General features: G+C 37.4%; 1 protein-coding gene across 1 annotated transcript in view; it reads right to left on the bottom strand.

Moving 5' to 3' along the window:
• Nucleotides 1-2,497: 2,497 nt before the first annotated feature.
• Nucleotides 2,498-14,017, bottom strand: part of LOC126824006 (eukaryotic translation initiation factor 4E transporter) — a 42,048-nt gene continuing 30,528 nt past the window's right edge. The window contains exons 18-23 of the mRNA XM_050553089.2: nucleotides 13,829-13,925; nucleotides 13,591-13,718; nucleotides 12,682-12,826; nucleotides 9,557-9,919; nucleotides 8,367-8,633; nucleotides 2,498-6,994 (exon numbers count right to left, since the gene is read on the bottom strand). Of these exons, the coding sequence (XP_050409046.1) occupies nucleotides 6,819-6,994; nucleotides 8,367-8,633; nucleotides 9,557-9,919; nucleotides 12,682-12,826; nucleotides 13,591-13,718; nucleotides 13,829-13,925 (1,176 nt within the window). The 3' untranslated portion in view covers nucleotides 2,498-6,818. The remainder of the gene's footprint in view (nucleotides 6,995-8,366; nucleotides 8,634-9,556; nucleotides 9,920-12,681; nucleotides 12,827-13,590; nucleotides 13,719-13,828; nucleotides 13,926-14,017) is intronic.

The following is a 14,017-nucleotide window of genomic DNA, read 5'->3' as shown; positions in this document are numbered from 1 at the left end:
TTGTGAATAAGGCCCCTATTTTCAACCTACAAGAGAAATAAAAAAATGAAGGTCATTTTGGGACTAACACATAGTTTTAATTTTATTTCAATAATTCGCTTGCGTGTAGGGTCGTTAGCTGTGGGAGGAAACCAGAGGACCCGGAGAAAACCCACGAGGTTTGACAGGCGACCCCTACTCCTTGACTAACCTACAAGAGTTTCAGGTATATTTGTGTGCTACATGGATTTGGTAATTTCTTGTTAATGAATGATGTTTTATAAATTATAAATGACACTTCGACTATGTTTTTGTTTTATTAGATGTATATGTATTGTTTTATGTCAATAATATTAGTTAAATTATTTTCCGTCCATCTATATGTATGTATTCAATGTCCATTTCATATCATTATTAAACTATATATTTTTATTTTTTATATTAAAAACATCTGTTGTTTTTATAAATGTGTTTTCCTTTTTATACGCCAACATTGAAATGTGGTCGTATATTGTCGTTGCCCCCGTCCGTCCATCCGCTGGTCTGTCCGTCCGATAATTATTGCCAGAGTTATGGCCCTTGATCACTTTGAAATATCTTGTGACGCTCTAGAGGCTTATGTTATCATCCGATTCACTTCAGATTGATACACAAGAGTTTAAGGTCTTGAGACAAACAACTATATTGATTTTCAATGAATTGGCTAAACAAATTCTAATGATTTTCTGATAATTACTGAATGAGTTGTTACTCTTAATCAGATTTTAGTGTATTATAAATGTTTCATTACTGCCTGGCAACCTATCTTTGTAGGAATATTAGTCTGGATGCATGGTCAACATTTGATAATAATAGGTCATTGGCTAGATTATCTGGTCTTTTACATTATCATAAACAAAGTCTAAGGGAGGTAACTAGTCCTAAAACAAGATGTTGACGCCTATGTAATTAATTTAAGAATGCCATTTCAAGAAATCCATTTGATTATGGGTAGGGGTCTTTAGCAGTGGGAGGAAACAGGAAGACCAGGAGAAAACACACAAGGTTGGACAGGCGACCCTATTCCTAGTCGCCTAAAAGCGGGGAATCGAAAGGCCACTTAGTCCGGACGTCAGGGCCGAGAACCCAATTTTGTTTGATATATGTTTCTCGGTGGATTATTGTTGGTTAGGGTCCCCTTGATTTTTCCAGGGTGGGTGTGGTCGTGTCACCCTTAGGGAAAAGTTAAATATTCAAGATAGCGGCCAAAAATGGCGGGAAAAATACAAAAAATCATTTTTCGCCATCCTAGGCCATGTAATATATCATTTTGTAGGTTTTCGGGATCGCTGAACACGAAATTGGGCATATTTTTAACACCGACCTATTCCGACAAAGATATTCAAAATGGTGGCGGAAATACACCACATACCATAGATAGATAGGAATGGGGTTTAACGTCCACTCAACTCAAACTAGGTCATTTTGGGACTGACACATGGTTTAATTTTATTTCTATAATTTGCTTGTACGGAGTGAGCTTTAGCAGTGGCAGGACAAGTACAAGCAAAGAATCTAAACCACACACCTTGACTCCATGACGGACCTTGTGATCCAACGTGCAAGCGTGAACCATTCGGCCGCAAAGCTGGAAAAATCTTGTGGAACGGTCTCGGCCCTCCTGGTTAGTGAAAATGAAATGGGGTTTAGCGTCCTACTTTTCTGCATTGACTTTACTAAAGAAGATGGGCATATGTCATACAGCTTGCTATGAGGGAAATTTTGTCCCTACAGCAGCGCTACGGCCTACTCTTATATCGAATTCCAACTGCCAAGGAATCTTTTACATGCACGCCAATGTGTACATGGGACCTTGGTTTTTCATCCCATCTTAATGACTACACAGCTGTCCTTGTCAGGCCCTCCCGTCCTGCATCACTGACAAGGGGAAACCGCACAATAAATTACCGACAAACTTTCTCGGCCAAAACCGAGAGTGAACCCTCCGCCTCCAGACTAGCGAGCCAGCATCTTACTCACAGAGAGAGAGAGAGAGAGCGAGAGAAATGGGGTTTAACGTCTGCTCGACACAAACTAGGTCATTTCGGGACTAACACATGGTTTAATTTTATTTCAATAATTCGCTTGCGTGTAGGGGTCTTTAGCAGTGGGAGGAAACCTAAGGACCCGAAGAAAACCCACGAGGTTGTACAGGCGACCCTACTACTTGTCACGTAAAACCAGGGATTCGAAACCATGCCAGCTGACTCAATGACAGGCCTTGTGATACAGCACGCACCTGCTAACCATTCGGCCATCCACCCCCCCTCTTACTCACAGAGCCACAGTGGCTTCCCTCCTGGTTAGTGTGCCAGAGCCATACTCACATAGCCATCATGGCTACCCAAAATGTATCAAGATAATCTGAAAAGAATTGTATAATTTATAAAGCGCTGAATATCCAACAAACTAGTTGCTCAAGAGCGCTCACCACTGGCTCCTGAAAATGTATGAAAATAATAAGACAAGAATTGTGTAATTTTCAACAGATTTATTTAGATGTCTCTAGTAAGAGTACAAATGTTAACACCTAATGACTTCACATTGTACTTTCCGCCTTACAGAAACATATTTCAATAGATTAAGTCTTCTAATTTTTCTTCCAATCCAATTTTTAGAATGATAAAAAAAGAAAAGACCTTAAATTTTTCTCCAACCAATCTACATCATATTTTTCATTTCCTATCAAAAAAATTATTAATGTACAGAATAAACTGAATAGTGATGCTGACCCTCCTAATAATCTTTATTCTCGCAAGATGCCTAGAACGACAAAGTGTTACATTTTTTGATAGGAAATTAAATGGGTTGTATTTTTTTTTTTTTACATCTCTTGGTAAAACCTCATCTTCGACAAAAGTATTTTTCTATTCTTCTTGATGTTAAATTGTACATAAACATTCACAGTTATATTTCAATTCTGAACAAAAAAAAATTGAAAGTAGCACATGACACTGGATATAATAATAATTATACAAGACCAAATATTTTTTTTACCACTCAAGTAAATTACATGTGTCTATTTATTTACATGCCAAGAAAAAAAAAAAAATGAAATTTTACGCTCTGATAATAAGCACAAAATTAAACTTATTCCACATATACAACAAATTCTTTGCACCACTTTGTAACAGAAATAAATTTCCAAAATTCTATCATTCAATCCTCTTTATTTACAAAAAACGAAAATAACAAGACGTTAGATCGATCACATTCACACTAAAAATAATAAACGGCACATGTGGACACCACACAGGTTCGATTTCATCAAGTCTTTCTATCAATGTACAAACAAGAAAAGAAAAAAAAACTAACATGCCACTTAAGGACGCGACACAGACATCAAAATGTCATTTTATTTTGTCTCTAAATTATACAGAGCACACACACAGTTCTCTTCGGAAATACGTAAGGGCTTCTTGTTTAATAAACTGGGGCGTTTCACAAAATATTAACTAAGATAAAATCCAAATTTTAGTAATTTGATTGGATAATATTAGATTGATTATAGTGCTTAACCAATCAAAATTGAAGTATCTACTAAAATTTGGATTTAATCTTTAGGTTAAGATAATTCTCAAAGAATGTTTTTAAATTTATCTTGCAAGACATGATATGTCAAATGTTTAACTTCTTGATGCATTCCTTGGTAATTAACCCCAAAGCAATTTACAAGTTTAAAATTAATTATTTCTACACTTTGAAATATACTTTTCATTAGCAATATTTAAGTACCTTAAAATTAAACTATCCACTTTCATATAAGCATTTTTTTGGAAGATTAAAAATAATAATTCTCTACGAGTCTGGGCTTTCATTTCAAAATTTTGCTAGAATATAAAATTCTTGACCTTATTTGTTTATCAGGGATTAGCAAGATATTATTTTCAAAAGAAAGTGGAAATTTTGAGCATCATCCTAATCCGATTATACATTTTCAGTGTTTTTAGGAAAGAAAACTATAAATCTAAATGTAATTTTTTGTGTGTTTTAGGTTTAAATTTGATGAAATTCTAAACTTGTAAATACCTTGCAAATATTCTTGAAATGAGAGCCCTACCATGAAATTCAAATTCAATGTTTAATTATGAGCCTTGAGTTAAATTAGAAACTCTTTAATTAATAGCTATTAGTCTGATTCATTACAAAAATTTTATTAACTAATAAAATCTTTAAATAAAACTAAAGGAATTTCTTTAAAATTTAGATTTAAAATCAAGTCAAATATCTCGCGCAGTTGATTTGTTTCGAATATTACAGACCTTTATTAAAACATCCAATTATAAAATAACTCTTCTCAAGACAAATATGTGTAGTTTATTGGTCGAGTGCCAGACATTAAGTAATATATTGATATCACACAAGTGCTATATCTATATATTACACAATGTCTTGCACGAGACCATTAAACAACTTAAAATACAGACAATATCTAGCACGAGCATTTCAATGAAATACGCAGGTCTATTATTTCTACTAGTATAAATAATGTACACTTGGCACATTGTCAGTACCATTATTTGAAATAATGGTACACCAACATCAAAGAATGACGTCACATCTGTATTTTATGAAGCTATAATGTTATTATACTATTGGAATAAAACAATTTTTTAAAATATATCTTTGTTTTTTTCGTAGAATAATCATACCTCCTCCAAATCAATATTCTTACTATTTTACAATCATTTAATAATGGCCTGAGAAAAATAAAATTAAAATAATCATTTTTTTTTATTAAATCCTGATAAATACTGGAATAATACAGACATTCAATATTGAAATATCTTACATCCAGGGGCTCTGTTTCATTCAGAATATCATTTTCTTGAAAGCCTCAAATATTTTGTAGCCCAAAATTATTTTTAAATTCAAGACAAAAACACAAACTTGACAGATCAAAACAAAACAATAATCATTACGACAAAAACACGACAAAAAACATAAATCAAATGACGTCAAAAGATGACCTATGTACAGAAGAAAGATCTCAAGGACAAGAAAACAAAACAATTGATGAAAACAAAACAAATGAAGACAAATAATTAACCTACACAAAACAATGTCACACATTACATTTACAAAACAAACAAACGCAATTATTGCGGAAAAAATAAGCAAAAATACATTGAAGAATACACAATATATATATTATAGCACATTGAAATCAAATTTAACAGAAAAAAAGCACACAGCAAAAAATCGTTATTATTAATCGCACAAAATGAAAAACTTCCAGAATGAAGATATAATGATGGAGAGAATTTGACCAACAAAATCTTTTTGATATTTCTTTGGCACTTTAAAATATTTTTCACTTTAATATTAATTAATGAAACACTCAGAAATTTTCCTTCAAATGTTATGTAAAAATGTTTGATAAAATTCTCTCAATTCTTATAATAAAGTGCAATGAATCAAATGGATGAACAAGCTTTCATCTAAAGCTCATTTCAAAAGATCATGATATGATAAATTTTAATTGAAATCCAAAGAATTATGTGGCAAAATATAATCAAATCAATAAACGACGGTTCTCTCTTTTCATAAATATTGTTCAAATACCCCATGCAATCCACCACACACATACACCCAATCAACGCAATTGGTTAAATCTAATCCAACACACACATACACCCAATCGACACGACTGGTTAAATCTAATCCAACACACACATACACCCAATCGACACGACTGGTTAAATCTAATCCACCACACACATACACCCAATCGACACGACTGGTTAAATCTAATCCACCACACACATACACCCAATCGACGTGACTGGTTAAATCTAATCATCCATTCAATCGTCTCGCAACCATCCACAAAAATAAAGCATTTTTCATCCTCAACTTTCACTTTAAATTGAAACTATTTACATCTATGTACAGAGAAGGGGGACCGGTGTAACAGTCCGAAACCAAAAACTCCACCGTGTTATTATTTTTATACATTAGACTGTAATAACCGTTCATCAATGTCCTTAATACTTAAACAATATACACATATAAATCATAATTACATAAATATATCCATTTTTACAACTGTACAAACTAGAAACTCTAATGTCATATTCCACGTCTATTCAGGATTTGCTGTAGATTGATCTTTACATACACTAATTTTACATAAAATTAGAACACGCGAAAGCCTTCCATCAGAACACCGTCCCGCGAAAGGCACCCATCAGAACACCGTCCTGCAAAAGACGCCCATCAGAACGCCGTCCCGCGAAAGACACCCATCAGAACACCGTCCTGCAAAGGACACCCGCGATACGCAAACTTCTTCAACAGAGTTCTGCTACTTTCTGTTCTAAACCTTAACAGACTAACTAAATAGTGACGAGTAGCTAAGGCTTGCCTTAGCCTAGTGAATATGGTGGTGTGCCTGGACTAATTAAGTTTCATGAGAGAAGAGAAATATTTGAAAAGGGTGATAATTTACAAAAGTGAAAATAATTAAATTAGATTAGATTATAAAGGGATTATGTACAAAGGAATCCAATGTGCACAGGTAATAAGAATAATAGGTGAGTATTTCGCAGGGTACTTAATGACACAAAGACATGTTTCAAAGGGAGATAACCATAATGAAAAACAGGAGCAGATAACTCTCAGCTCCAATGATGTTTGTTAATTTTTTTTTTTGTAATTAAATTATTTTTGAACTAGCACACACTGGTAAATAAAATGAACAACAAAAAAAACAGGTACGATAGATAATCTATATATAAATATACCACGAATTGTCTTCCGATATATTACACATCTTTTCCTTACAACCAATCATTCATCTAGTTCCGTTCTATCTCATCTACCGTCATCACACGCTGACCTTGTACTGGTAATGGTGGCATACTGGGTAACTGGGATTTTAAAACATTTCCACCAAACAATTTGTTAAATATGTTACCTTCTGGGGAGTTATTCTGCTGTAGTATGTTACCCACATTTGGGGAAAGTGGTCCATCTGAAAAAGTCAAATACAACATTCAATGTCTCAATTTTTGTTTGATAGAACTCTTGTCAAAAACTCGTCAGAAATAAATTTTTACGTAACTTGTATTCCATATAATTGTGTTATGTGTTATTCAATGTCTTGTCAACAATAAACTTTGGTCATTTTGAGATAAAATGCTATTGGGTTTAACATTCTGCACCAACCGGTCTACCAGAGAGAGAGAGATAGAGAGATGGGGTTTAACGGGTCCACTCGACATAAACTAGGTAATTTCAGGACTAATATATGGTTAAATTTTATTTCATTAATTCGCTTTAGAAGTATTTAGCTAAGGGAGGAAACCAGAGGACTAGGAGAAAACCCACGAGTTTGGACAGGCGACCCTACTCCCATCATAACGACTAGACACTGTTCCCCTTGCCAGGCACTACTCCTACAAAAAAGGAGAGAGAGAGAGAGAGAGAGGGGGGGAGAGAGAGAGAGAGAGAGAGAGAGAGAGAGAGAATGGGGTTTAACTCCACTCAACACAAACTAGGTCATTGCAGGACTAACATATGGTTTAATTTTATTTCAATAATTCCCTTGCGCATAGGGGTCTTTAGCAGTGGGAGGAAACCGGGGGTTGTCACGTAAAACCGGGGATTCGAAACCACACCAGTTGACTCCATGACAGGCCTTATGATACAGTGCGCACGTGTTAACCATTCGGCTAGAGTTAGGGTTAGGGTTAAGGCAGGGAAGGAAACTCAGGGTTCCCTGATAAGTGAGCCAGTTTGGCTCCCTGAAAAAGTGAAATGAAACTTTTAGTGGAATGGGGTTCAACATCTTATCAATACTATACATTAAGTCATTTTGAGACTAACAAGGGGACTCTGTATTCTATGGTTAAATGTGTAATGCGAAGGAGAGAGAGAGAGAGAGAAATGGGGTATAACGTCCAACCGACACAAACTAAATCATTTTGGGACTAACATGGTTTAATTTTATTTCAATAATTTGCTTGCGCGTAGGGGTCTTTAGCAGTGGTAGGAAACCGGAGGCCCCGTAGAAAATCCACGAGGTTAGACAGACGACCCTACTCTTTTGTTACATACAACCGGGGATTCAAAACCACAGCGCGCACATGCTAACCATTCGGCCATCCACCCCCCGTAATGTGAAGGAGGACCAGTTTGACTAGACAATTCTTAACACAAATGCCAGTTGATCTTGGTTTCCATCTCATCTGAACAGCCTAGTACAATTTCCTTCTTAGTCCTGCAGAAACAACTCGTGACAAGTGAAGGCAGGGCTTGAAAAATCTGGAAAGTTTTTCTTGGCCCAAATCAGATATCTGGACCCTAACACTAAAATTTGGATTTCAATAATTTAATCGACTTACTTTGCTTTTGAGGAAATGGAAATAATTTAGCCGGAGAGATCGCACGACCAATACCGCTGTTAGTTGGAGAAACCATGCCAACGGGGGTTGTGGCACTACTCCTTGGACTCAACATTGGTGGTACATTTCCTGGATAAACTCCTCTCATACCCTGTAATCTTGGATCCATCATTCTCTGTTGGGCCTGTAGGGCGGCTAATTGATTAATCTGGCTTAACTGATTCATTGGACTGACATGGAGCTGATTTAACTGGTTCATTACATTCACTATAAAAATAAAAATAAAAGATGTACGAGTCTAACTCAATGTTATTGTTAGCGGTCTTCATCGTAATACAAATATGACATAGCAATACATGTCAGTTAATACTGTTGGAGCTCACATAACACTCTCCCTATTGTTTTCCTATCTCAATTATCATGATCAGGCCTGGATATCTCGATTATCGTGATCAGGCCTGGATATCTCGATTATCGTGATCAGGCCTGGATATCGTGATTATCCTGATCAGACCCGGGTATCTCGATTAATGTGAACAGGCCTGGATATCTGGATCAGACTTGGGTATATCTCAATATCACGATCAGGCCTGGGTATATCTCAATTATCACGATCAGGCCTGAGTATCTCAATTATCACGATCAGGTCTGGATTTATCCAGTAGTGTGATCAGGCCTGGATATCTCAATTATCACAATCAGGCTGGGGTATCTCAATTATCACGATCAGGCCTGGGTGTCTCAATTATCGCGATCAGGTCTGGATTTATCCAGTAGTGTGATCAGGCCTGGATATTTCAATTATCACAATCAGGCCTGGGTATATCTCAATTATCACGATCAGGCCTGGGTATCTCAATTATCGCGATCAGGTCTGGATTTATCCAGTAGTGTGATCAGGCCTGGATATCTCAATTATCACAATCAGGCTGGGGTATCTCAATTATCACGACCGGCCCATGATGTCTTCACTATCAAGCCTCAAAATCTTGACCAGCTATGTATATCACGATCAGGTCTGGATATCTTGATTATGATCAGACCTGGTTATCTCGATTATCACAATCATGCCGGTATCTCGATTATCACGATCAGATCTGTACGTCTCTATTCTCATGATCAGGCATCCATTATAATGATGTATATAATCATTGATAGGTACATCTAAAAACCATATTAGCTCCACCTACCTCTGGCAGCAGCGGCGTTGGCTGCGTTAGTATTACTCTGTATCATCTGCTGCATTAACAAGGCATTAGCTGCTGCTGGATGTACCTGACCAGATAGTACATTACTCTGTATGGGCATACGACCAGTAATAGGGATACCAAACTGTTGCGTGGAGTTAGTGAGTCCTTGTCTAGGGAGAGGAGTCGATACGTTTGGTCGCACCTGGGATTGTGGAGGGGGTTGTTGTAAGTTACCTACACCACCTGTTATAGGTCTGTGTGCAGACGTTGGTATGTTTATTCCACCAGGTGTCACCGCTCGTATCTGTTGTGGTTGTGGTGTACTTGTCATGATGTTCATGTTCGCTTGTGAAACATTGAAACCTATGAAATAAATGAAATTTATATTTTAATTTTTAAGAATTTTGAAAACTATGATTAAACAAATGATAACTGATCTACTGACATGAAATGAAATAAAATGGAGTTTACTGTTCTACTTTCCACATCTATCCGAGCTAATGAAGACATGCATATGACATGCAGTGTGATATGAAGGAAGCCTGGAGGTCGGGTGTTCGATCCCTGCACTGGTCGAGAAAGTTCATCCAGATTTTCCGGCGTGGTTCCCCCTTGTCAGTGATGCAGGACGGAGGGCCTGACAAGGACAGCTGTCTAGTCCTTAGGATGAGACGAAAAACCGAGGTCCCGTGTATACATTGGAATGCACGTAAAAGATCCCTTGGCAGTTGGAATTCGATATAAGAGTAGGTGATAGTGCAGCTGCCTGGGCAAAATTTCCCTCATAGCACACTTTATGGCATATGCCCGTCTTCATTAGCCCAGTTTAGGAGCAGAACAGTAGGACATTAAACCCCATTTCAATTTGACGGCAGCACCAAGCCCTTCTCTTATTTTGAATTCTGTGAAAGGTTCTTTGACTTGCACGCCAACTGGTACACAGGACAAGGGAAACCATGTTGGAAAACAAATTGCAGAGAAACAGATCAGGGGCGGATCCAGGAATTTTTGCAGGAGGGGGTTTGCCAGGTTCCTGAGAAAATGTATACCCCCCCCCCCCCCTCAGCTTGAAATTCTTTTGAGAAATGAATGGTCTCTATCGTCATACACATTGAGCTTTTTAAATAGAGAAATCCAACATCCTGTTTGACGTCAAATTTTTATTATGAATTAATACGATGACATTGTGATTCAATTTTATTGATGCAAAGCATTAATTGTGATATCACATATGTCTATATCATTATCTCGCGCTTTGAGTGCCCATCCTGTCGCACCATCTGACAATAAAACAATTATGACACTTTTCTCATAAAAAAGGTTGGACCCCACAAACCGCCCCATGGATCCGCGTCCGCGCCTGCAGATGAAATGAAATGGGGGTTTATGTCTTACACCAACTGGTCTAATGAAGACGGGCATACTCCATACAGTGAGCTATGGGGGAAATTTTTACCGCACAGCAACGCAACAACCTTTTCTTATTTTGAATTCCAACTGTCAAGGGTTCTTTTTACGTGCACACCAACTTGTACACAGGACTAGATACAGTGATGGGATTTCAAAATTTTACTTGTCAGACATTTTACCGAAAATAAAGGGGCATAACTCTTATCGTTATTTAAGCAGACGAATTCGTACCACAATTAAAAGTCACATGTCAAAATATTGAAATCCCGTACGTAATAAAAATAGGTGAACCTCGCTATTTTTCATATTTAATTCCCGTACAGTATTCAATTCATACCACAATTAAAAACCACATGTCAACAAAATATTTAAATCCCGTACATAATAAAAATTGGTGACCTCGCTATTTTTCACACTTAATTCCCGTACGTTAGAATTTCTGCTCATATAGCTATTGGTAGCCCCTCCCCTTTTTGTTATTTTGCTGGGTGCGTACTAGTCTCGGTCACCAAGAAACTCCTAGTCTTCAACATATTCGTAGAATATTTTTCTGGATAACAGAGACTAATAGCCTACGTGACTCAGCACACGGCTTCATAGTAAGCACTGTCTAATAATATGTTAAGCAATATTCGTGCCGCGCTAGAGATCAAGGGAAAGTGCCACTGTGGATGAGAATTTCTATATGGATTCGTAAAAGACGTAAAAGATATCGTAGACAAAATGACTGTCCATTGATTTAGGGTGTTATTTACTCTTACGATATGTGACATCTATGATTAGTTTATTATAGATGATGTCGGCTCACATCAATGCGATTAAAATGCCCGACAAATGAGGTGGATTAAAATTATAATCATTCTTATTGAATTGATGAATAGTCCGACAAAAGGAAGGCAATGACTTCTGTTTAAGATTGGATTGATGAATTGTCCGACAAAGGATTAAGTCAGTCAATCAAGGCAGATTAAGTAGTTAAATCAAGGTAGGTTTATACTATAGACGTTGATAAATACGTTGATCACTTAATTACCTAATAAACCCAGCGTATTATCGCCGATAATCGGGTTGAGTGGTAGTTATACACTCAGTAAACTATATTAATTTCGGAATTTTGAATATTATTCACCATGTCTTGATGTCCGATTGGGCATGTTCCCGGTCGGACAATTTTGGGCGTTTGGAAAAAAGATTCGGACAAGTCCGGAATATACGGGCAAAATCCCATCACTGACTAGATACCATTTGTTGCCAGACTCTCCGTCCTGCACCACTGACGAGGAGGAACCACGCCAGAAAAACTCAAATGAACTTTCTCAGCCGACTCCAGGATCGAACAAGGGACCTCCAGGTTAGCGAGTCAACGTCCTACTCACTGAGCCATGACAGAGAGAGAGAGAAATGGGGTTTAACGTCTACTCGACACAAACTAGGTCATTTCGGGACCAACATATGGTTTTAATTTTATTTCAATAATTCGCTTGCACGTAGGGGTCTTTAGCAGTGGGAGGAAACCAAAGGACCCAGAGAAAACCCACGAGGCTGGACAGGCGACCCTACTCCTTGTCACGTACAACCAGGAATTCGAAACCACGCCAGTTGACTCAATGACAGGCCTTATGACACAGCACGCACGTGCTAACCATTCGGCCATCCAACCCCCCCTGAGCCATGACAGCTCATGCAGAGAAAATTATAGGCTACATAAAACTTACTTTTAAATATAGGTCTACCAATACCAGCTTGTGGCGTAGAAACTGGAGCGGGTATTTGATTTTGTGAATTTTGAGAATTACCGACAACCGCCCGTACAGATTTAATCTGCATATTAACAGATCCACCTCCCATCTGTAATTTGTTCTGTAAACATAAAAACATCAACTATTAGGCCACACAAAAAAAATATTTTGTTCAAAATGTTTTATAGAGTTACTTCCCTTCAACAGTATAAGGAACGAGCATGCAAACTTTCATGTCCATCGTAAATAATTCAGCAGAGATTTAGGCATATTTTCGATGTGCAAGGCCCCAAAGAGAGAGGGATAGAAAGGGGGAAAGAGTGAGATAAACATCCATTCGGCACAAACTAGGTGATTTTGGGACTAACATATGGTTCCATTATATTTGTTTGCGTGTGGGGGTCTTTAGCAGTGGGAGGAAACCAGAGAACCCGGAGAAAACCCATGAGGTTGAACAGATGACCCTACTCCTTGTCACGTACAAGTGGGAAATCAAAACTACACCACTTGACTCAATGACAGACAGTATGATGCAACATACACGCATTAACCATTCGGCCACCCCTTCCCCAACAATCCCCAAGAACAGGATGAGTAGCGGTTAGGGTCCAGTTCCTAGTTTAAACATGTAACATAGAGAGAGAGAAAGAGAAATGGAGTTTAATGTCCACTTGACACAAACTAGGTCATTTCGGGACCAACATATGGTTTCAATTTTATTTCCATAAGTCGCTTGCGCGTAGGGGTCTTTAGCAGTGGGAGGAAACCGGAGGACCCGGAGAAAACCCAGGAAGTTGGACAGGTGAACCCACTCCTTCTCATGTACAACCGGGAATCGAAATCATTCAGCCATCCAAACCCCCAAACATGTAACAGATATCATACCATATCTTGTGTTAAATTTTGATCTATCAGTCCGTTTATATCTGTAACATCTCCATCTCTCTTTATATCCATATGATCACCTTGTCCGTCTGGTATCAGTTGTTTTATAGGCGCTCTATTCATTATATCTGTAATATATAACAATATGGGCTTTATACATTATTATATGAAATATATATATTTAATAACATGGTATTTATTTTAAAAAAAGGAGTTTTTAGGCTTGTATCCAACGTACCTTCACCATCTGGCTTGCCCTTTTCTTTTTCACTGGCTTTATCTGAATGCATCTTCCTCATCACTGATGTAGGAGTAAAGGCAGGTGTCATGGTGGTCTGTAAATGGAAAATTAAGTCAATAATTACACTGCATTAAATCTGTGCCCCTCTAACTCAAACAACCTTTAGAACCATACACTGTAACCCAG

Source organism: Patella vulgata, chromosome 6 (genome assembly GCF_932274485.2).
Source record: "Patella vulgata chromosome 6, xgPatVulg1.2, whole genome shotgun sequence".
NCBI classification, from domain to species: Eukaryota; Metazoa; Mollusca; class Gastropoda; family Patellidae; genus Patella; species Patella vulgata.
Note: the sequence above shows the minus strand (reverse complement) of the source record. Positions and strands in the feature narration are given on the sequence as shown.